The sequence below is a fragment of the Polyodon spathula genome, chromosome 3, assembly GCF_017654505.1.
Source record: "Polyodon spathula isolate WHYD16114869_AA chromosome 3, ASM1765450v1, whole genome shotgun sequence".
Lineage (NCBI taxonomy): Eukaryota > Metazoa > Chordata > Actinopteri > Acipenseriformes > Polyodontidae > Polyodon > Polyodon spathula.
The window spans coordinates 33,941,566-33,965,901 of record NC_054536.1 but is presented as its reverse complement, the minus strand read 5'-3'; the positions used below and the strand labels follow the sequence as shown (position 1 = coordinate 33,965,901).

The 24,336-nt window shown below is 38.4% G+C and overlaps 1 protein-coding gene across 3 annotated transcripts; it reads right to left on the bottom strand.

The window, feature by feature from the left end:
* Nucleotides 1-2,487: 2,487 nt before the first annotated feature.
* Nucleotides 2,488-23,578, bottom strand: LOC121313013 (catenin beta-1). Of its 3 annotated transcripts, XM_041245102.1 has the most exons (17): nt 23,425-23,505; nt 13,435-13,498; nt 8,759-8,816; nt 7,642-7,866; nt 7,218-7,471; nt 6,906-7,144; nt 6,471-6,672; nt 6,243-6,387; nt 6,052-6,155; nt 5,275-5,613; nt 4,945-5,103; nt 4,745-4,864; nt 4,455-4,605; nt 4,143-4,264; nt 3,997-4,057; nt 3,402-3,631; nt 2,488-3,189 (listed from the first exon to the last, which is right to left on the bottom strand). In XM_041245102.1, the coding sequence occupies exons 3-16, from the start codon at nt 8,772-8,774 to the stop codon at nt 3,423-3,425; spliced, it is 2,346 nt and encodes a 781-aa protein (XP_041101036.1). In that variant the 5' UTR covers nt 8,775-8,816; nt 13,435-13,498; nt 23,425-23,505; the 3' UTR covers nt 2,488-3,189; nt 3,402-3,422. The 3 variants fall into 3 exon arrangements, with proteins under 3 accessions (XP_041101036.1, XP_041101034.1, XP_041101037.1); XM_041245100.1 differs by lacking the exon at nt 13,435-13,498 and having other exon boundaries at nt 23,425-23,514; XM_041245103.1 differs by lacking the exons at nt 8,759-8,816; nt 13,435-13,498 and having other exon boundaries at nt 23,425-23,578.
* Between the last annotated feature and the right edge of the window lie 758 nt (nt 23,579-24,336).

Genomic DNA, 24,336 nt, shown 5'->3' with positions numbered 1-24,336 from the left:
TTTATGCATTATTCAAGTAGATTTAAATTGAATAGCACAATTCTTTACTGTTTTGACACATCGCATTGCATACAAACCATTCAAATAGAACACTGAATACACAATACTGCATAATATGTAAATTCAATGCCAGCCTGGTATAATTAAAGTCCATGCCAAGTACAAAATAAAATGTATACTTGTAAATTAAATAGTCAAATACAATATACACAATTTTTGTTTTGTTATTTAGTAAACCAAAAATAACATTTAAAAATATAAATTTCCTGGTGTCGATACCGAAAGTCTTTTTGGATTTGTTACAAGCTCCTTGTTAAATATTAATAGTTTTCCATAACAAAGATACTAATAGTCTTCTGAGCAATTAAACATATGAAGTATTCCATACCCACAGCATGATAGACAAAGGTATAGACAATGATAAAGATCACATCATCTTTGTCTATCATCTCTAGATTGATACGGCTACCATTTTACATATCTACACTAAGTTAATGGTTCAATAACATTTTCAGGCTCAAATATGCTTAGAGGGTTAAACAAGGTGTAATTTGATTAATCTTTAGTTTTAATTGCAGATCACTTCAAATGAGAAACAGTGACTTAAGAGTGGGGATGACCTTTTTCACACTTCTGAGGATAGCTCAGGCTGCCAGGTGAGTTCCCTAGGGGACTGCAGTCCCCCCCCCCCCCCCCCCCAAATAGCTTGGAAACTGTGACAATCCTCTGCTGTAATCTTCCATGCTCTACAGTCTTATGTTACCACTACCCCTTTCTGGTGAAGCAGAACTGTACTTGGAACTCCCCTTTCAAAGCTTCTCTGTACTTTGTTTGCTGTTATTAAGACTGACTATGTTCCATTGATTGGGAGGCCATAGTAGGGTTGCATGATGAAAGATTCTTAGAGTTGTAATAGGCCAGATACTGGCCTATTGTTGAGCCGCCAGCTGCCTCAAAAGTCCAATTTGGACTCTAACAAGAGGCTGCCTTTTAATGTCTAGTGACAAGGCTAGTATCAGCGGAAGTGACTGGCAGGGCTTCTCGGTAGTGTTTTTGGAAAACCTGCAGTGAAATTCCTTTATACTAAACTAACTTTTAAAATATGCCTTAACAGTATCATCACCTCCCAAGCAAATAATTTAGATTCCCAAGTACAATGGCAAGACTGGATTAAATAGGTTGGTGGATGTAAACTGTTTAAATGTGGATTTAGCACTGTGTTTAAATCATTGTGGTTTATTGTATTCACAAGCCCACAACTAGACTGCTTAAACTGCCGTACTTAATAAAATGTAACATTTTGAAAACTGACCAGCAACATTTACAAAAATGTAAATTAAAAATCGGCATGATAAAATGGGATTATGTTTAATTTCAAGTAGAAATCATTCATGTTTAAGAATAAAACAATTTAATTATGCATAACATTCACTCATTATGCAATGTAATTATTTCTTCATTTAGAAACAAGTGTGTCTAAGGTAGTCTCAAATGCCTCATTTAATTGGGACAGCCGCTTCTGGATATTTTTACTTCTCCCGAGGAGTCTTAATAAAGCACAGCCAACTGTATGCTCCCTCATCACTTGGCTTCCAACTCTAGGTGTTAATTCAATTTGAATTTTCCAATGGTAGCTTAAAAAAAAAAAACTATTCATGTTTAATTACAAATTAAGCCAGTTGTAAATTAGTGGTTCCCATTACCTAAATGGTTGAGTATTTGTGCCATCATTCTTTTTAAATGCCATTTAAAAACACCAGGGATAGGACACATTTGTACTTCTTGCACATAGTTCAATCTATAAAATGATTGTATACAAATTGATAAAAACCAAGCTAAACATTGGGAACAAGAGGCTGTTAATACTGCCAAGGCCTGCAGTCAGAACAACCTGACCATAATGTGTATATTGAGCCATCCCTGGACAGTCAGTAAAACATGCAGTCATTTCCTAGAAAGAGCCTAGGGACAGACACTAAATCAAATCATGAAAGACAAAAAGCAGTCAGTTTAATACACTCAAAACAATATTGCCCAGTCCCATCCAAGGGATTTGGCTCAGACCTCACCATAAATGTTGCCAGGTAAAATAAACTCTACAACTCAAACAGGCTTATGTGCCTTTCTTTGTAAAATTCAGTACAAACCTCTTTTAGCAATGCATGGCATGGCATGGCATGTCTCGAAGGCCTTGTTACATGTACAGAAATGGTTGTACCCTTGATTTTTGTAGGGCACTTTTGAAAAAGTGGTTTACTAGATTTTGGGTATTAATAGCCAATGTGTTTAACCTTTTGCAGTCCATTTATTCAGCTCGTCAGACATGTCTAGTCCAATTTATTTTACATGCGCCGTTTAAAAGCTTGTAACTACTGACTTACTATCATTCCACCATGTTGGCATCTTATTCAGCTTAAACAAAGTTAAAAGCATACACTAGTCGTGTAACCTGGTAATAGTGAAATGCATTCAAGAAATCGGGCAGCATTGAAATCAGTGAATTTATTTTTTTTTTTTTTAAGCTGTATTATAACCAAGTTTCCATTAAGCACAGCAGGCTACAACTTTGGGATAAAAGATTTGACTGCCTTACGTTGTTTGCAAAAAAAGTCAATCCTGTCACAACCCACCCAAGGGCACCGTCCTTTGCACAATACTGTTTGACACTGGGGAAAGTTAAACCTGCTTATTTCAACATTTACATATTTTGACCATCCAATTTGTTTTATACAAAAGCTACACTTTATTCAAGAATACAGTTTAATTGATTATGTATTAGTGTTCTACACCAGTACTTTATTTGTAAGTTAGAAATGGCTGGAACATTACCACTATAACTTAACACTACAAGAAAGACTCGATACAAAATTACTGCAAAAATAAAAGAAATAAAAAAGTGACTAGACTAGTTTAAAAGCAAGCTAGGTCAGTACCATTACAAAGACTGAATTAAAAAAAAAAAAAAGCTAGAGTTTTAAAATCCATCTTTAGATCCACTCTTATGCTTTCCTCAGGTTAAGCAGCCGCTCCCAACATCCATTTGCAGTTTATTCCTCAACCAAAACGGACCAGAACAAAATTGACTTTGACTGTTCCCATGGGAAAATCCACTTTAGTGCATCAGGCACTTTGACACTCCCACCCCAACTCTACAAGCAAAATCACAATGCAAGTTCATTCAGACAACAGCTGTGGAAGAAAAGAAAACCAAGGGTCAGTACAAGTGATAATTCCCAATGTAACAAACTCAAGTACAAGTAGCAAGACAGATGTGCCAAGTGTCAGGCTTAAACTGCTCATTAATAAATACATAGCACTCTAGCAGTAGCACTGATACAAAAAATAAGTGGTTTGTACATAAAGCCACTAAAGCATGGATAACTAGTTCTTCATTTTCTTACCTAAAACAAGGTAGTAGCAATTCAGAGATCAGTATCAAACCAGGCCAGCTGATTGCTATCACCCGGGGGCAACCCATCAATCAGGTCCTGGGCATGTCCAAGATCTGGCAGCCCATCAACTGGGTACTCTGCACCAGGGTGATGACCACCCATGTCATGGTCCATCATTGGGTCCATACCCATAGCATCCTGCCCATATCCACCAGAGTGGAAGGAACGGTAGCTAGGATCTGCAATTACAGTGATTAAGAGGTGGGGGGGGTATAAATCAGGAGGTTAAAAGCAGCAAATTCAGATTGAGATCTTAAATGAAATCAAGCTTATATCCTTTAGTACAAAAAGGACAAAAAAAAACTGTACAGAAAACAGGTCATTGGCAGCATCCCCACATGCTATGCAGTAGGTTAGTCTTATCTGCTGTGCGGGCTGAAGCTGGATGTCACTTAATTGCTTCCTCTGTAGCCACTATATGCAAAACAGATTCTTCAGGTCTTTATGGTATGGGTGCTTGAACCACAAACCAAACCTTGTAATACATTATCATTTGGCTTTAACTGAACCCTTAATGTATTTCAGAAGTAGATTTGTCACATACCATCGTGACGGTATCCAAGAGGTTCTCCCTGGGCTCCCATATCAAGTCCAAGATCTCCAGTCTAGGAAGTTAGGTTACAGTAGAACTAAGAAACATTGCCAAATAACTATTAAACAATCTAACAAAATGACTTTACAACTGCATACCTCATTCCAAGTCATAGGTTCAGTTCTGAACAAAGAGCTTGTCAATTCAACAGAGAGACGTTTCTTGTAGTCTTGTGGTTTGTCCTCAGACATACGGAACAAAACGGCAGCAGCATAGGTGGCTGTAAATGTAAAAAAAAGGTATTACATTTATGGTAATTGCAGTTATGTCCACTGCATAAACAAGGATAGTGGTTTTAAAGCACCTGTGAATGGAGATCTATACTTCCCTCAGACTATAAACAAGCAATGTTGTGCAGCTATACAACCAATGCTTTAACCAAAAAAACAAACAAAAAAAACAATACTTACCAACACCTTCATTCCTGGAGTGAAGCAGCTCAGTGAGAGGAGCAGTGGCACCCTCAGCCTCAATTGCCTCTGCAGCTTCCTTATCCTGAGCCAGTTCACAGAGTACTCCTGCAGCTACCCTCTGGATATTTTCAATTGGAGAATACAGCAACTAAAAGAAACATTAGTACATTGTGTTATGCTTATCCTAGAATAAAAAAAACAGACCGGTCATTTCTGAAAACTCAGCTATATGATTCTTGCACCCATCCCTTGACTAGTATCCAAGCAGACTAAGCTATACTAGATACCTGAACAAAGAGTGGAATGGTGTTTAGTCCTCTGATGACAATTCTGTTATGAACATCTCTTGCCAGAATGTGCAGAGCTCCTGTGCAGCCTTCAACAATTTCCTCCATACGAACTCCTTCCTGCAATACACATTTTGTTTAGTGGATGATTAAATACAACAGCCTTTTACTCCATTAGGCGCAAATATTTTCTTGCCTACCACAAACTGCTGCTGTGTTCCGCCCATAGAGGTACGGCGCTGGGTGTCCTGGTGTGCTCTCACCAATAGCTGCACTAGTCTGGGAATTGCACCCTGCTCACGCAGGGGAGCATGGTTTGCTGGGCATAAAGCCAAGTTGCGAATAAGTCCTACTGTTGCCTGCAAAGAAAAAAAAATAAGTTAAACTAGAAAGTGTAGGAGGGGAAGGGAAAGATTTAACTTGTGATTAACACCTTAGTGTTTAAATGATTAGTGTAACTTAGTGCAATATAACTTCTGGCAAGGTCATGCTCTAGAGAGAATAAAAAAGTCCAGGTGCACCAAACTTGCCTTAATCAGAGGCCAGTGAGATGGAGGATGCAGCAACTTTACTACCACAGGCAGGCCATAGTGGAGACGAACTGCATTTTGAGCCATCTCAGCATCCTGGTGTCTGCTGGTTAGGTGGCGAAGAGCACAGATTGCTGGCTCAGTGATGTCTTCCCGGTCACCAGCACGGAGAACAGTACGAACCAAGGCCTCGATACCTCCTACTTGGCACACCATCATTTTGTTTTTGTAGTTGTTACAGGTAAGATTGGACAGGATACCAGCTGCACAAGTCACAACATTAATGTCATCAGAACCCAGGAGCTGGACAAGTGTTCCAAGGAGACCTTCCATACCCTCCTATAAAAATAGGAGACAAAAACAAGTTTAGTTTACTACAAATCAGAGTACAAAAATCCTTCACCACATTGAGGAATCAACACTGATTGCCATTCACTTTAGGTCAGGTTTTCAACACATGATTGCACAGTTAAGCAGTGAATAGGGTATTGGCCATCTGGTAGCACATCTAACAGACTATTTAAAAAAACGGACTAAAGATTGCAAGTACTACATTTACCCCGACTTTTCATTTAATTCAGGGGGCCTAGAACACGCTTCTAAACAGCAGACTTCAGAATGTGTAAAATTACAGGCAAAAATGGTAATGTAAAAAAAAAAAGTTACCTTCATCACATCTACTTCAACTATGGATCTATCCTCCTTTGAAACATGAATGAAATTTTAATTGCAAATTCGCTCAGGGTAGAGTACAGAGTTCTGAGGACAATCTGTTACCTGCTTGGTAGCAGCATCTGAAAGATTTCTCAGGGTCCACAGACAGTTCTGCACCAGGCGCTGACTCTGGTCTGTGAGGTGGAGTCCCAAGGCCTGCATGCCACCTAATAAAATAGCCATGACATTAGAGATTCTGATTTTCAGCTCTTTATAAAACATATTGCAATAAACAAATTGAATTAGAAATATACCAGCTTCAACAATGGCAGGCTTGTTACTGGAACAGACTGAAAGGACCTTCAAGACACGACTGGTGGTCCAAAGCAGCTTTTCATAGGTGTAGGTTCTCATGATGTTAACAAGTGCCTGTGGACCACCACTGGCCAAAATGATGAGCTTAAATACAAAAATTAGAACAGTTTTTGTACAGGTTGGGTAATCCCAGTACAGCAGAAATTTGTTAAGCCACATTTCCCTACCTTGCTTTCTTGGTTGCCATAAGCCAAGATCTGAAGGCAATCTGTTGTGATGGCCAAGAATTTGACATTGGTTTTATTCAGTAGGGCAACCATCTTCTGGAGACCACCAGCAAGACGGACAGCCATCTTAGCTCCCTCCTGGTGCAGTAGGAGGTTATGAAGAGTTGTAATGGCATAGAACAGGACCGAGTCAACAGGCGATCTGATTTATAAAAAATCAAAAGGATTCAGATAAGAACTTCTGCATTAAGACCAAAACTTGACACTAGTCTAACCCCTCCATTTCCAGTTTATAACAAAGGTGTTGAAGCAATCCAGGGACAAAAACTTCACGAAGCAGAGGTCCTGCTATCTGATACAATGTCACCCAATCATTTTAGAAATTTGCTACCTACAAATTACAGCATAGCTATTCTGGGAATAAATAAAACTTACCCCAGCATCTTCACTAAAGCAGGGATACCTCCCGACTTGAAGATGGCAAGCAGGCCCTCACGATGATGCGAGAGGTTATGGAGAGTTCCAGCTGTGCAGCGTGCAGTCTCAACATCATTTGTATTTTGCATGGTGCGGACAATGGCAGATACCATCTGGGGAGAGCGCATGATGGCATGGCGGGAGGCTTCTTTTTTAGACAGCTGATGGACCATAACTGCAGCCTTGTTCACAACAACCTTCAAAGTTAAAAATTGTTAGTATTAATAATCTTCAGATATATAAAAATTTTTAGAAAATTAAGATTTATACCTGGTCCTCATCGTTCAGAAGTTTGGTCAACTCTGGGATGGCACGTGTTGCCAGTTCAGCATCATCCTGATAATTGATAAGATTGACCACAGCATGCTTCAGCATCTGGGATGGTTCAGCCAAACGCTGTACATTAGTAGGATGTGCGCCATCAAATTGTGTGGAAGGGATCTGCATTCCTTCATCCAGAGTTTCAGGGAACATTGCAGCTCGCACCCTCTGAGCTCTGGTCATGGCATACTGGCCATCAATATCTGAAAGGAATACCAATTGTTTAGTTCATGAACATTAAATCAAGTAAAGGAAATGTGTGTTCCAAACAATTTAGTTCACCAACTATTAGACATTTAGCTATTTTACCATTTAACACAAGATGGTTTCAGTTACTACACAGGTGGCATTAAAAATGAGCCAGGAGGCATACCAGCAACTTGATCCTGCGTGTAAGACTGTGTGAAGCCTTGCTCCCATTCATACAGAACTTGATTGTCCACATCCTCCTCTTCTGGGTTGCCTTTCCCACTCAGAGAAGGTGCTGTGGTTGTAGCACCAGAGTGGATACCAGAATCCAAGTAGGACTGCTGCTGCCAGTGGCTAACTGCTGCTTTACGGTCTGGCTCCATGGCCATGTCAAGCTCCATCAAATCAGCTGGAAAGAAAAGAAAGCCATTTGCTGAAAGCAACCATCCTATCCAGCATAAAATGTACCCATTTGTAAATAATTTATATTTATATGGGCAGCTGGCTCCAAGCTAGCTATCTATCTATATATATATATATATATATATATATATATATATATATATATATATATATATATATATATATATATATATATATATAGATATATATATATATATAATATATATATATATATATATATTATATAATTACTATGTGACCTTGGTAGAATGGAACTAGTTAAAAGAAAATCAGGTCAAATTAGACCATTATGTAACTGCATGACTAGTCAAGTGCAATTTATTAGTGAAGTTATACAATTCTGTATCAAACTTAAAGCTTTAAAATAACTGCATTGCAAATTTCCTTTCAATTAAATATGCATATTTGTGTTTCCACTAGGAAAAACTGGTCACTAAATGGTTTTTACTAGTCACAACTCAAACCAGTAATTTGTGCGACACCTGTCCATTGTTACAGCAAACCGACAGGCAGCTTCAGTCTGCCTATCCTTTAGCTTTTGAAGCCATCTGATCGGTAAGTCAAACTGAAACACTGCACTATCTTCAAAGACACTTTGGCGCAGGTGTGGCTTTGTTTGATTGCATACTGTACATGGGTTTTCACATCTTGTTAACTTTAAATATTTTAAGTAGTCTTTACTCAAAACATCAAATTCAATATTTAGACAGACAATCTGCACAGTGGGTAAATACATTTCTTCTTTTCAAATATATTCCTTGTAATTGGAAGCTAGGCATTAAGGAACACTGACAGATGAGAATTTCAGTAGAGCTAATTGAAATTATACTTGCAGGTTTAAAAAGTTAAAATGTGCACCACAGAAAAATGATTCTTACTACTCTGGGTAGCCATCTTGTTCCTTCAGATCAACACCTGCGGCCTGCAGAGCTTCTTCTACAGGAAAAAAGGAACATCGGAGTGGAGTCAATCAATCTGAACACACAAAAGCTTGCTACAACAAATCGACTGCCCTCTCGGTATCTCATGCAGAGCCTGAAATGAGATGTTCTTAACCACTACTTAGTCAATTCAAAAACAAGCACAGGTCAATTTAGGGGGAAGTTGTCCTACTCTGACCAGGCTATACTGTACAGTACAAAAGGACACAGAGCAAGGCCACAGTGCAAAGAGTAGCCAAGGCCTGTTACAATTCAAAGCATTCCACTTGAACAACCCTCTTAATGATTAAAGCACTGACTGCAAAATACAATTTAAAAAGCAAGAGAAACAAAGACATGAATTATTCATATTTGGACCAGGATTTGTCAAACCCCACACGAATGCAAAATGCTTACCCCGACTTCACCTGGTCTTTTAGTAAGAGCTCAGGAACGGATCTCCCCATTTCAACTAAACTAGCAGCTAACTTATCTTCCACTGTTCTCAGACCATCCCACCAAACCTATCATCCACCCCCCTACCCCTGTGGTGTATCTTGTGTGTGGTGTGTTAATGTTGGTGTTTAGATGATGGTGCACATGATATTTAAAAAAAAAAAAAAAAAAAAAAAACCCACACCACCTGTCTGTGTAGAGTAATTCTTATATAATTGTATTTAGACATGAGGATGGCACAATTACTTCATTTAGATTAAAACTGGTATTTGTATGCGAGCACGAGGAAGTGCACATGCAGATGTACAGAGATTAAAATTGGAATGACCGATTATCAAGAGTCTCTGTACACCTGCATAAAAGATGAAGCGTTTCACTCGTGCGTTCGGAGAGTGAAGAGAATTCAATTACAATTGCTATTTTGTGCTAGAAAAACCAGCACGATAACTTGTCTGTTCAGACTCACCGGGTTTGTCCACTGTTTAGTGGAAGTCCATTTTGTTTGTCTATTTATTTTGGCCTCAAGTGCTGTATGTTTAAATCTTATTTGTTTCTTTTAAACACTGACTGCAGCCATTGCATCTCAGTTTCAAAGCTTCCTGAACCAGATGTCACCACCCACACAATCACTCAAGCCATCTGTCACACCCCACATGAAAAATGTAATCTAAAATACAGCATACATGGATACTTTAAATGCTGGTTTATTAACATGGTCTGGTTTAATACAGAATACACAAACCAAAACAGAACCAAACAGTGCACGTGTGCTCAGCATTCCTACAAGCCTATGAATTTATCAACAAATCTTATTCTTAATTAAAAATCCTAAATTAAATTCTCCAACACATAGGTCAATGAAACAGTTAACTTGGTGAACATCTTTTTGCAAACTGTAGACAAGGTTTTTCCATCTGTCCAATCTTTTTGAAACCTGTTTCTTGTACACTGTAGAGGAGCCTGCCTCTGTGCTGCGACTTTCAACACTTTTGTTATGGAGACAGTGGTGCTGTAGCCTATTCAGAAACAACCAACCACTCAACTAAGGTAATACATCGATGCACTATCTTAAACTACTGACTCAAGTGCATAGTTTGTGTAAAGGAGTTTAACAAAATAAAACTAAATTTGGAATCTGCCATTTTTTGCATTAAAAAAAAAAAAGTACAGAACTAAGCTCTCCTCAGGGCAGACTCTGAATCTGCAGGCAATTGAGCTCACCACCTCCCTCTGAGTATTTGCTGATGGGACTGGATCTGTGCAGAGTCTTCAAAGTAGCACAGCAAGTTAAGAGCATTGTGCTAGAATTACAACTATTGTATTGACTGAGCTACAATGTTTCTCAGCGTTTGAGAACTTTCTAAAGGTCGGCAAGAAAGTAATGTTTGGGATACTCCTGTAACAACTAATTAGCGTGACCATTTAATGACGCAGAGCTTGCGCTAGCCTTTAAAAAAGCGCATTTGTAAAAGAGCATACCAGATCAATCTGCGTTTACATATTGCATCATAGTACCACGAATTAAACTTCCAGATTAACAAAGTAACATGCAAAACAGTACATTGATAGGGATGAAAAAGGGAAATGTCATGCATCCGTTTTAGAAACACACTGTTTTGAGTTATTAAATGTCCTGTATAGTTTGTCATTTAAACTGTAATCAATTTAATATGCATAGTTTAAAGCATTATTGCAATGTTACAGTAATCCACGTGTATCTCTTTTTACCCTCAAAAAGCTTTTTGAGAGAGCAGTTCACAAACTGAACGTCATTGAGGAAGGACCCCCCCCCCCCAAAAAAAAATTCATTCTGAACAAAGGTTAATCCACATTGATGTATATTTCTCAAATATATATTGGTTAAGTTAACTTACACTGAACACTAACAGAGAACTAGGAACACAATTCCTGGACAGCAAACAAACCTTCAAAACTTGAACAGACATTTCACGTCACTGGTGTTGCCTGTAGGTTCTATTAATTCTTGCACATTTGCGTCTGGTGCGCAAGAGCCGTAAAATAAGAATCTATTAGGACATGGAATTTACTATATTTGCCTCAAATGTCCCAGTAATTCTGCACTACATTCTAATACATTTCTCTTAAATGGATAAACAAGGTATCTGAAATCACCAACAGTCGATGCCGCATAAATGGGATACAACTCTGGGAGATGGTTCTTCCCAATGCTATCTGTTTAATTGGGACGGCACTTCCATTTAGTTGGGATACAGTTCTCAAATGAATGGAGATTGCTTGTCAGAACAAGGGCAGGTTGCGTAGCACAGACAGTACAGGGATTACACAGACTTTTCTAAACCATGCTGAACTCTTGGAGGAATCTCCTGTGGTTTCTCAGGCTGCTGTTTCAAAGGACTAAGGAAACAAAGTAAAATGACCAGTTTAAGAGGAAGTGGAAACAAAAACAAGCATTTTGGATCAATCCTTATGACGGAGCTACACACATTAACTGTCTGAAATCACCAACTGTTGCCAAAACACACATTACACACCCCATTCATATACTAGAGGTCCATTACTGCCATTAAAATCCAGATAACTGGAACTAGTCACACGTTAACACACTTGCCCAGACTGCTAAAATACAAGGACGAACCACTCAACGCAGGACTCAACTAGACCACTGAAACATGCAATGAACCTATCCAGAATATTTCAAAATACTGGAAAAAATTCTTACAAAATTATATTTTAGTCACTTGTATTCAGATTGTTTAGGTTTTTCCTTCTATGATTTCTAGCAAGATTTGTCCTTGTGCACCATTTTAGGGCTCTGTGGCTGCAGCTACTGTCTTGTCTCTGCTACACAATCACAGCACTCTGACTGCTTCCCCTTTGTACTGAGATTTGCAGCTTAGCGCATTCTCCGTCAATGTCCTAAGGCAGCATTAGTAATGTGATGTGTTTTGAAGTTGGGAAAGAACTCAAATTAAATAACTATTATCCCCTAATGCGTTCTGTGTAAAAATCCCTATCTGTGAAGCTGAGATACCAAAGCAAACAATCAAGTTAAGTATATACATATTCCTTACGTAGTGTGCATATTTTTGAACATGCGTGTCAATATGCAAAATATTTTTACTGTATTACACAACCTAAACTTGTTATATGCCTCAGGGCATTGAGAATTCCATATAGTCAGCACTACTATCCGACCCTGTAAAACTGACTTCAGTGACAGTTAAACACATGACGCATATCTGATTTTATTTTGGCCCGTTCCAACCCTTGTATCTGTATTCTCTGAAACAGACTATGAAACACATATCTGAAAAGGTCTTTAAAAAGTAGGCCTCCTTTTAGATGTACTGTATTGGTAAAGTTAATTAAAAAATATATAAACTAACGCCAAATCAGTGTCTTCTATTGTCCAGTTAGAGCGCTTCCTCCAGTTTCACCTGACAAATGCCAAAACAAAGTAAATGACACAAGCTAGGGCAATGTAAGTTAACCATAACAGCTTGAGAAATTTATTTATTATGGGCTGCAACGGATATTCAGAATTGTAATATTGGAGGTGGGCTTTGTATCAGAAAACTGGTGATCATGCACACATACATAAACAGGGATGGATTTTATTCTTAATACAAGAGCAGTAAAACGCGACTGACGTGTATCTGGGTAACGGATATCCGAGTGCAGACTATTCAACATATAGGGACAACCTGAGGCCTTATTTTATTTATAATCCAGGTCAAAAGTGGATTTGAAAGAAATTGTGTTTATTAACTATCCTTGCCAATAATAAAAGTCCCATTCATAACTTTGAACTACACACTAAGTTAAGCTGAGTAAATTAATTTTATTGAAACATGCAAAAAATTACACCTGTATTTGATATTGTGACACTGTCATTGAAAAGATACCAGATGGCAGAGCTGACAGCAAGTATTTTTTCCCTGTAACTGGCAGTACAGAACAGACTGGAGGAAGAAACTACTTCTAAAGATTTAAGTAATTTTTCAAAGCATGTCTGAAAGGGGTGTATAATGTGCAGAAGTGTGCGTTTTCTGTAGCGTTTACAAATAGCTAAATACATCTGAAGTGACAGTGAAGGAGTATAAACTTTTGCAATCTTCCAGTTCACTGGACAGGAGATATGGCTAAGTGGTATTCGTAAACATCAGGATCCCACTGCTCAGAAGGAGACGCCATACCGGAGGTGCAGGACTGAGCGTTTCGGTCTCCGAGCTGGATAGCTCGGCTCCTTCCCAGGGTAACCTGTAAACAAATGAATGCACGAACGTGAACTGAGGGACAGCAACATACAAAAAGGTGTTAAAGGAAAGTTTTGCCAGGGGGGTCCCCTCTGACTCATGTAGAACCTTTTTAATGAGGATAGGGTGGCCCGGCCAACCCAAGGTTGAGAGGTGAAGCTTTACTTTGCCCCCTTTTGTCTTCCAAGTGGAATGCCAAACGCTTTAAAACAACTGTTTAGATTTGCGATTGCTTGAGCTGGGGGGATCCGAGGGAGGCAAAACCAGAAGAAAATAGTCAAGGAAAGGGATGTGGTGAATTTAAAAGAATCCAGCATAAAGCTTCAGAAAGTCAAATCTTAGGGCTGTTGCAGCAGCCAAAATTCAACTGGGAGGAAAAATAGAATTAATTGTTAACATATTCCGAAGAGGTGACAGGAGGGGAGGATGGGCATGACTTCAAATGCATCTGAAATATCTGCTTTGGCTAACCAGGATCCTCTGCCAGCAAAGGCCGAGGGATCCTGGATCAGCGATTTTTTTTTATATATACACACACACACGCCACCATAACATCTTGCTGGTAGTCATGCCTATGGGGTTAATGTGACAACAGTAAAGGGGGGTGGGGGTTGGGGAATCCATAAATCTCTTAGATACTTCTGATTTGATGTTAACTATGTGGGGTTCTTCAATGCCGATTGTAGATTTTTGCAGTACAGTGATGAAGGGATGTGTTCAATTCCTGCAGAAAAGCCAATTAGAAAGACCATTGAGATAGCTGACAAACATGGTCTGGGTCATTTTGAAATAAGTCAAGTTTAGGGATAGATACAAGTGTGAACACTTGCAGAAGACTCATTTGGAAGCAAACAGGTAGAGTAGGTGTCGCGCAGAAACCGCATACATGAATGCATCTGCAATGATACAATGAACAGAATTCCTCATTAAAGCAAATGCAGAATTGTCCGCCGCAAGAATTTAATTACACATCTATTTATCCTTACTGCGAGATCTGAACTGTATGGGGAAACTGAGGTACCGGCCCTACACCACGTTGAATTGGTGCGTAAAGTCTGGTTCGATCATCAACTTATTCTGGAAAAACTTGGACGCAAGGGTGTCCAACAACCAACAAAAACATAGAGATCCAAACAAATGAAAAAGTACTAGAATGTGTGCGCCTCGCATACAAGTTAAACTCACTTCAAGACCCGGCTTCAGTCTCCATCGCAGCTGCTCCCTTTACTTCATTAGTGTCATTTGAAACTCCGCCCATCAGCTTGTGCTCAGTCCTCTAATTTCTAGAGAGACAGCACTCAAAATGCAGAAATTCACAAACATGTATAATTTAATAAGCGAACAATTAAATTAGGAACTATTACACTGCAGATGTGTACACAATAAAATTTCTGTTTTTGTCTCAATTGCGTTTTAATTTTTTTATTTCTTCCCACAAAATGACAGGTAGTTGTATTATAAATCATTATAAAACCACTTCAGGCCGTGCGGTTCCAATGATACCACTTCTGGGGTGGTTAAAGGCTTATCACCACCCCAGGTATGGTACATATCATGGTAACCGCACGGCCCATCTACCCACACATACAAAAATGCATAGGGTGCTAAATAACCAAAAGCTGTGAGCCTGTCTGTCATTGAGACTGGTGTCCATCAGCACATCTAATCTATAACCCATTCACAAACTTGCTCAGCTGACCTGTTCTGTCAATTTTCATCCTGCGAGAATTACGCATTAACACAGCCACTCTTTACTGTGCACCTCCCAGCACCAAGCCACAAGAAAGACACTATCATTGGTTAATGAAGGCCAAACAGGAGGGAGGAACACAAACTGAGCTCAATATGACTGTACTTCCAGGAATTTTCAATCACACATGTTCACTGGCAGGTTCACTGCAATTTTTCCATCTGGGAGCACCATGCCAATGCAAATGTTTAAAAAGAAGGTGGAAGAGCCATCTAAATCAGCATCAAAGTGTTCTAGGATTTACCTAATTTTCAGGTAAGAAATGGGTGCACAACAATTCACCCCCAACAATAAACAACTACAGTTGTAAGTACTGTAGAAAGGACAAGATTAGACAATTGGCAGAACAGGCTTAATTACATCATTTTAAAATGCAACACCTTTCATGATTTAGCAAATTTAGACCAATAATTCTGTTATTCCACCAAAATTACACATTATATTCTGCCCTGTTATATTGCTACATTTAACAAGGAGGTGAGTCAACAAATCTTTGAAAAATAGTGCATCGGACTACATCCTTTGCACAGTAATGCGATCAATTTAAAGAATTATTGCTAGAAAGAATCTTTGATCTCATTTCCTCAGATAATAATGCAAGTAAGAAACGGCCATGGTTTAATATTGCCAATTGTAGCTTATTTAAAAAAGTAGCATGGAAAGAAACACACAAAACAAAATTAAAAAACACACGATTTGGCTAACAATTCGGGAAACCCCTGCCTGAAGTAACGCAATCCAGTACCTTAGCTTTTCAGCATAGAAGCAGTGCTATTTAACTTCGTCTTACTGAAATATAGCACTTGTCTTCGTTGGTGCAGTTGAGTTTCAGCAGACACGTGACTATCACATGAATAAGTTGAACTTCCAAAAATAAAAATGCCCATTGTGTACAAATTAAAGTTATGTATTTAGACAATGCAGCAAGCAACTGTACAGTGGTGACAAAATAAACTGAACCTATACTTGAAAAGGATCTTCCACACTACAAGAAACTTGAGCAGCACCAGAGTGATGAGTGATTTGACACGTCAACTAACTAGGGCATTGACCAATCAGAGAGCAACTTCAATACACATAGTTCACCAGGGTGAAGCATTATCTATCAGAGGAAACAATACTTGTTAAAATAAATACCCTTTATGACAAAGGGCATCGCAATTATAAAGATTATATGGGAGTCAATTTTGAAGGAACTCTATAAGCCTGGTGTATGATTTATTGCCATATGTTGAAATATCAAAAGATCAACGCAATTCTGGCACAATCCAAATCTGTCGCTTCTGGTGTGTGGTCACGTCGTTGCGAAAGTGTCTCGTCACCAAGTTATTTTACCCCGTTTTTCTCCTAATGTAATATCCAATTGTACTTTAGGTTCAGCTCACCTCTACCACCCCTGCGCCACCTCAGGAGCAGCAAAGACGAACGCATGCTGTCCTCTGAAACGCGTGCCGTGCCACCAGCCGACCGCTTTTCACTCTGCAGGCCCACCATGCAGCCAACCCAGACACGCAGCACTGGAGGACAACGCAGCTCTGGGCAACTTACAGGCAAGCCCACAGGCGTCTGTGTGAAAGGACACCCTGGGCAACCTAAGCCACTCAAAACATGGTCACGTGAACAAATAAAAATGTGAAGCCCCAATTCTTTCTGTTTCAAGATACTGTATCCGTCTTTCTATTACCAAATTTCTCAGCAGTTTTCCTGGCATTTAATTTATTTTCAAGTTTAATAACTTTAAATTGTCATTTAGGGTGAACTTGTTTCTCCACATTTTCTCTTTACAACAGCCGTTTTACAGATAAGACCGCTAAAATGGTTACCTTATTCCTTTCAATTTATGACATAATATTTAAAACAATATTTCTTTCAATAACCCTATGTAAAGGGTGCTTAATACAGGTTTGAGTCAGTTGTTGGGTAAGAGAATTGTGATCACTTAGTTAAATATGCACAAATATCATTGGGAGGAATTTAAAAGTTGTCACTAAAGCCAGGCATGAGCAGATTTTTTTTTCTCCATCTATAGATATCTATATATTTATCTAATGGACATGTTACACTGCATATAGGAACCTGGCAGCCCATTTAGTTTGCATCCTTTAACAGATTGCATAGAGCTGCAGGACTCCTTTAAAATATCTTCAATAAAAAAAAGGCATTGAAGATTGGAAGTATTTCTACTCAACATTGCTCTGTCCAGTACAAAGGGACACTTTACATGTACTATTTACATGTTAATTTGTATGATCATTCAGATTGTGACAAATTGTCCAAGTTGGATATAAAAACAAAATATTCTACAATTTAGCATGTACTGTTTGTTAAGGATTTAAAATGTTTGTTGTACAATAACTCCAAAAAAGAATGAGCAATTTGAATGAGAACACTTTCCTGCTTTATTAACGTTTAATACCCATTGTGAAATGAACCATTTTCTATCCACAAAAACACCCTATTCCATCTTTTAAAGTCCAACATGGCACTGCCAATCTGAGTTTCTGTAGACTGGTAGTTTCATTACCTCACCTTCGGAGCAAGCATTGTATTTTTACATGCATCACATTTTAGAAGGCTCTCTGAGAAGTACCTGTTTATATAAAACACAAGAGTCTCTAGACAAGAGGGTTCAAATATATATTGACAAAAAAAATATTGCATGCTATGAATGCAATCAACTCTATCACACTGCCGGTTAAACACACTGAAACTTAACTTACTGAAGATCATTTGTTGTCAGCTTATGCAAAACTTTATATAAAAAAGCAAGTTTGTGAACAAGACAATGTAAAGGGAAGTGACAAGTCTAACAGAACAGTTTGCAATTGTGAAAAAAAGGTGTGTACAGAGATAGTCTCCATTAAAAGATGTGGCAACAGTAGCTTGTTTATTTTATAAGTAAATTAAAATGGAGCTGAAGGTTACCACTGCAGTCACCATGGAAGAGGTTTAGCCTACTTACTAAATTAGTTATTAAATTTAAGCTACGAGTCAATACTATTAAAAGATCATAATGTAAAAAATAAAAAAAAAAAGAAACCCATACCACAAAACGGCAAAGCACAGTATTTTTCTATACTGAAATACCCAAAAAAGGTGCTGCGCTCAAGGCGGGACTTCCCCGAAGCAAGCCAAATTAAAATCCATTGTTTAGTTAATTTCCACTTTATCTGCATTTAACCCTTGTTTTAAACCATCCGATGAAGAAAACGGGCTCAAAGCTACTTTGCTAAAGGAAAATGATTGCTTTACTGTGTAAAGGATGTAGTCACTACACACAATTTGTTTCATAGATGCTGCTTGGACACCTTGTTAAATTTTGCAGACAAGTCAAAAGTGGCGAAGAAACATTTGGGAGGATTCATTGTGTTTACATTAAAAAGGGAAGCTTTCAAAATTACAAAAATAAAATAAAATTGGGCAATACAGCAGTGAACCGGTGTGGCAACTAGTCAGTCAATATGCCTTTATCAAAGTACGACTTATCCTAGTTATTGCAATGCCAGTGAAACACAAAACTTAGTGTCAAGAACTGTAAATAGGATTACTCTCATGACATTGTTGGACTGTTACGTAACAGTTTCATATTTTGTATTGTAATGCCAGCACAATGCTTCCTTTTGTTGGTGAGATCGTAAAAATATATACCCAGGTGCTTGTTAGATATTGGGGGTTCATGTATAGGAGTAAACCTTGTCAACCGACATACAAATGTTTCAGTGCAGAAAGGTGCTGTACATTAAACACCAGCAGAATATGGTAACTCCAGTTTCATGCAACAGTGATGGTGACCAAAATGTCTGCGAATACTGCTGTAAAAAAATAAATTGCTTAGAACAGTTGCATTCAGAATTTTGAACAGAAAAAACAATGTTTGTGTTGCACACATGCATTAAAATGCCCTGAAAACAAATCATTTTAATGAAGGGCTGTAATGCAACAAAAAGCTCAATTAAAACAATGTGAAAACATTACTGTACCAAGATCGATTTGTGTGAAAGCCAATAAACCTACGCTATCTTTTGCCAGTAATCGCATAGTACTGAAAGTTGAGCCCCACTTTTTTTTTTTTTTTAAAGTTTGTTACATCTTCTATAGCAGTCGTAACACTGTCAGGAGTTAAAGGACTATTTAAATCGTGCAGCAGATGCCCTAGTTAGATGAGCTGACTCTTTAGCCAAAGCAGCAAGCACTTTACCATAATAAAACAAACAACGTAGAGCGAGTTTTGTACTAAAGCAGGGATTTTACTGATGAGAATTTAGGAGAATTAAATCAACTTAGAATGCCATTCATTAAATTTAGCTCTCAGAATGCGCTAAAGAATATAATGTGCTTGCTGTGGTGTATATAATATTGAATAAACAGTAACATGTACTCATAAGTGCCATCTTACATTAAATGGTCAGATAATACTTTACTAATGCTGAGCATTAAAGCTGCAGCACCTGGTTTTCCATATTACAACTGCACACAATTAAAAAAATGGTGCATTCACCAATCCCACACACATTCTCTTGCACTGCATGGGCCTTGATGCTCCAAAAGGCAATTCCTTGTTGATCTTGCTTTGCTGTGAGCAGTGTCAAAGTCCATTGCACAGTGTATTTGGTCAGACACTACAAGCAGTCCACTACTAGTCTAGCATATGCTAAACCATTCAAAATTGTGGCAGAAGCCACCATTTAAGGCTGCATTCACACTGGGTCTTTTGTTTGAAACAATGTATGAATGGGTTTGCTATTCACACTCATCTACACACAAAAGGGACAGTGTTTAAATGCAAACTAAAGTTTGGTTGTTTTTTTTTGGTCCTTTCCCATATCGCCCCCCCCCCACCACCACCCCAAGTAGGACCAAGTCAGTTTGTGTTTACAATGCAGTTTAAGTGAACTCTCAACTGTTTGTGGTGTGAGAGAACAGGATATTTACAATATCCTGCAAGTCAGGTATTTATGTATTGTTCTTTTTATAGCATATTTTAGATTCCAAGATTTTGCTGTGGAAAAAAAGCATTTCTCTAACTTAATACATGTATTGCTGCCTACAGACAGAAAATGCAGTTTACTTTTTTTCTCTTCATTCACCTACGCCTAGCAACTAATGCTGTTAAAACAGTAAGCTATACAACAGTTAAAAGGGAGAATTTCAGACCATAACAAGTTTCTTTGTCATCTAGTCAGGCACATGTTAAATGTACAAAGAGCCAGATTTAAATATGGTACACTCCTAATCGGAAAGATTAAACAAATAATCCATAAAAATTGTTTATTTTTTTGTGGCACCAACACAACCCAATACAATACCCTGCTGCAGACTTGTAGAGCACACAGATTAGACAGAGCTATAAAAAAAAAAAAAAAAACACACAATAGCAAACCCAGGACGATTAACATTAGTTTCCAACCGGTAGAACTAATTAAGGCTAAAACTGACAATCCCAGTTCACGGGAGGTCTGTTAACACGTATGTAGTTTCCAAATGTTTTTTGGCTCTGCTTATTTCCTCGGAATATGAACTAAACTACTAGCAAAATGTTTACTTTGAGTCAGGTTACCTTGTACAGTTTGTTTCTTATGTGTAAAAGGTCCAAGTCCAGCAGTTGTTCACACTAAGCAAGCAAGCCAGATCAGTGCAGTTCATTCCCCAAGTAGACTGTTGGTCACAGCAAACAGTACAGAGTGGTGACTAAGCCCCCTAAACTGACCCACTGTGAACACACCCTTAATCCTTTTTTCAAAAGTGTGGGAGACTAAGGTGGACACCCCCTCCCACATTCTTCCCCATCAGCCCTATGCATCACGATGAGATCAATGTCCCCCTACTACCTTGCAAGTAGCCACATACCTTAAACTAATCAAAAACCCTGTATCAGTATTAAGAGAATTGGGGTGGGAAGAGTCCAAAATGAGGGGGAATGGCAAAAGGCACTTTTGCATATGAAAGTTTATTTCACTGCATCATCATTCACACTGGTGTTGCTTTAAAATAAGCTGCTTTCTGGTGACCCAACAGCTGTTCATCACTGTGAGACTGGGCACTCTCCATGTCTTTTGCCATTGCCTGACTAAGTTTCCTGCATGCAGAAGAAAAAGGTGGTGTTTTTAAACTAGCGTTCCATTTCTTTAAACTCCTTACTCAGCCCTATTTCCATTTAGATTAGCACTATTACACGTTTTATGCATGTTTAGAATATATAGGTTACTAACAAAACACACTGACAAAATAAAATAGGCAATATTAATATAAATGTAGCTGGTTTATTTAAGCAGTGATTAGAAAATGTGGTTATGTACGCATTAGTATTAAACTGTTGATTTTACTGTTACTGTGAGTGTTTTCGTCGTAGGTAGCTATACCGTTTTGGTCTTTAAATGGGAGTTCTTGAACGTGAATTAAAAGTGCTGCAGAACGTTTTGAACGTACACTCACTACTGTAGTATTACAAACTTTCATTTATTTAAAAAAAAAAAAAAAAAAAAAAAAAAAAGTGTTTTATACTGTGTAATGTTTTGGGCGTCCTACACCGGTACTGAAGCGCTATAGTAGGCGTAGATTGAAAGTCAACATCCCACGTAACTATACCGGACATGTTGAGTATTTGTCTTCGGTGTTACACTAATTTTTTCCACCAAAAACAATTGGTGATGAAGAACGATGTAGTAATTGGAATCTGGATAGAAGTTAAATAATTGTTAAACTAAGAGCTGACGAAGAGGTGAATTCTCAAAAAGGGACTGTGGGTGATGGTGTAATTTTATGGGCGAATCGCCGTTGGCATGAAACCGTTCTGCCAGGTTTGGAAGTTGTATTCTCCCTTTGACAGCCAACGGGTTATGACCGCATTATATCGGCATAAGTGACGCAATTTCGTGCTGTGTTAATGGGCATTTTAAAAACTTAAACCAGCAGAGGCATGTGTGCGCTAAAGGCGCAAGGGCCTTCACTGGCAATGTTACCCTGACAAGACACCGATTTAACTAGTCCATCACCAACACATCACTTTACCATAACATTTTGTTTGAACGAATACAGGACTGAACATCTTAATTTCACAAAAAGTAACATTACTACATTTAGCAGATTTGAAAAACAATATACCAGGATAATGCCCTGGTGGCAGCAGAGTTCGCACTAATCAGCCTACTTCTCACCACCCTCCTACACAAGTTAAACAATTCACTTTTGATTACCAGTACATTTGAATAATTCAAAGAATGTTTACAGCGTGCAAAGTACTAAAAACGGCACTCCATTTATTTTGTACAGACATGGCAAGTTATGTTGCTAGTTTGTAGACATTAATGGCTTGACCTGCTACTTTTAGGCAGGATGTTCACAGCAGAACAAAAAAAAAAGCCACGAATACTTCAACTCCCCACCCCCACATCCAAACAAGCGCTTCAATTTCCAGTATGCAGTCTCCAGACAGACTTTTCACACATGCTCCCCTCGACTTCCTTTCAAAATGAATTTCAGCTCAATCTCAGGACTGCGTTTAAAAAGCTTAAAGGCAACATTTAGTCGCCTTCTCGCTGGTTTTGTATGACACTAAATATTTAACGCATTTAATATTTTCCTATTTGTTTTACATGTTGCAATTACTTCCAACCATAAATAACCTGCATTGAATGTACCAATTAAATAAGTAAATTACACTGCTTACAGTAGTAGTGTTAAGAGTTTTCCACTGGTACATTAACTTTCAATGTTTACACAAACAAGTGCCACTACAAATAACATAGTAATAACCATTTACACTGACTAAACAGACAATGTATACATGATAGACAAAATCAGCGTTGTTCATCACCGATTTCATGAATATCTTTGGGAGGGGGTTCTACGGCAAAACACATTTAACAATTCCCATTTAAAAGGCTCCAAGCACCAAACATTACAATGAGATAGCCGTATCCATCACAGATTCATATGGAAAAAAATGTTTCCACAGGAAAGTGCAATTCTTTCTTAGCATAAGTGCCGACACCATATTTTTTAAAATTTAAAAGCTTAATTTATAGACACACAATTCGTGTCAGTTTATATAAAACAATGAAACAAAGAAAATAACTTCCCCGGTTCCAATACAGGCGCAGAAAAAAAGAAACTCGTTCTGAGACTAGGTTTCATATTCATGTCAGACGATCCTTTTCGACACGGTGAGCTCGCAAACCTACCTGTAACAAACTTTGTATTTCCCTCTTTCAGGCAGTAATGTTCAGCCACCAACTCGTATATCGTCAGAAAAAGATAAAACACCTTTTTGCCAACCCGAACTTCTCTAATACTGCCAGACCCTACCCTCCCACACCAAACAGCGAAACTCAAAATGGCGTCTCCGAGAGAAAGCTCTTATAAGAACCCCGCGGGCCGATGTATCCCGCCGCTCAAAAGAAAAATAGAGCCCTAAATTGCGTTGACAAATCGGGTTTTAGGTTATGGTATTTTTAAAAAACATTAATCTTACGTATTATACTGTTTGGTTTAAAAGCATTTGTGTGGTTTTGCAAATAGAAAGTTGAACATGACACAGTATCATCGTAGCGAAAGGATACAGTGGATGTGGTGACGGCGAGGTACCTATTCTTATTAGGTTGGAATGTGTTTGTGAGGAGGATGTGGTGAGGAGCGAAAGTTAGGTGAGACTGCGTGGGTCTAGTACCTCACGGAAAACAGGAAAACGTTGCAAGCAAACTCCGGTCTGAGTTGCCAAGTCCGCTTATAATAAGCGGGATTTGGCTTGTTTTTCTCAGGGTCGTGGTTGAAATTTGCATTAACGCCCATAATCTAATATGGGTTGCTCTTGTTTTGGACTTGTTTGTGCTTTTTTGAAGAACGAGGTCGCTATTTTCTGTCAGAAATCTGGCAACCCTGACCAGTGTTAAACTACATTTCTTGTACTTTACACATCTCTTTGTGCATCATATAGAAAGAAAAACGCAAACTTAAAATATTTATCTGAGCTTTGATATTGTACAATGTATAACTGTGGTCTATTCGTCTAAATACTTTTGATTTTGGAGATCTGCACTTCCAGCTGTGCAGATGGGGCACGTTTTTTAGAGTGACATAAGGACCCATTGGCCACA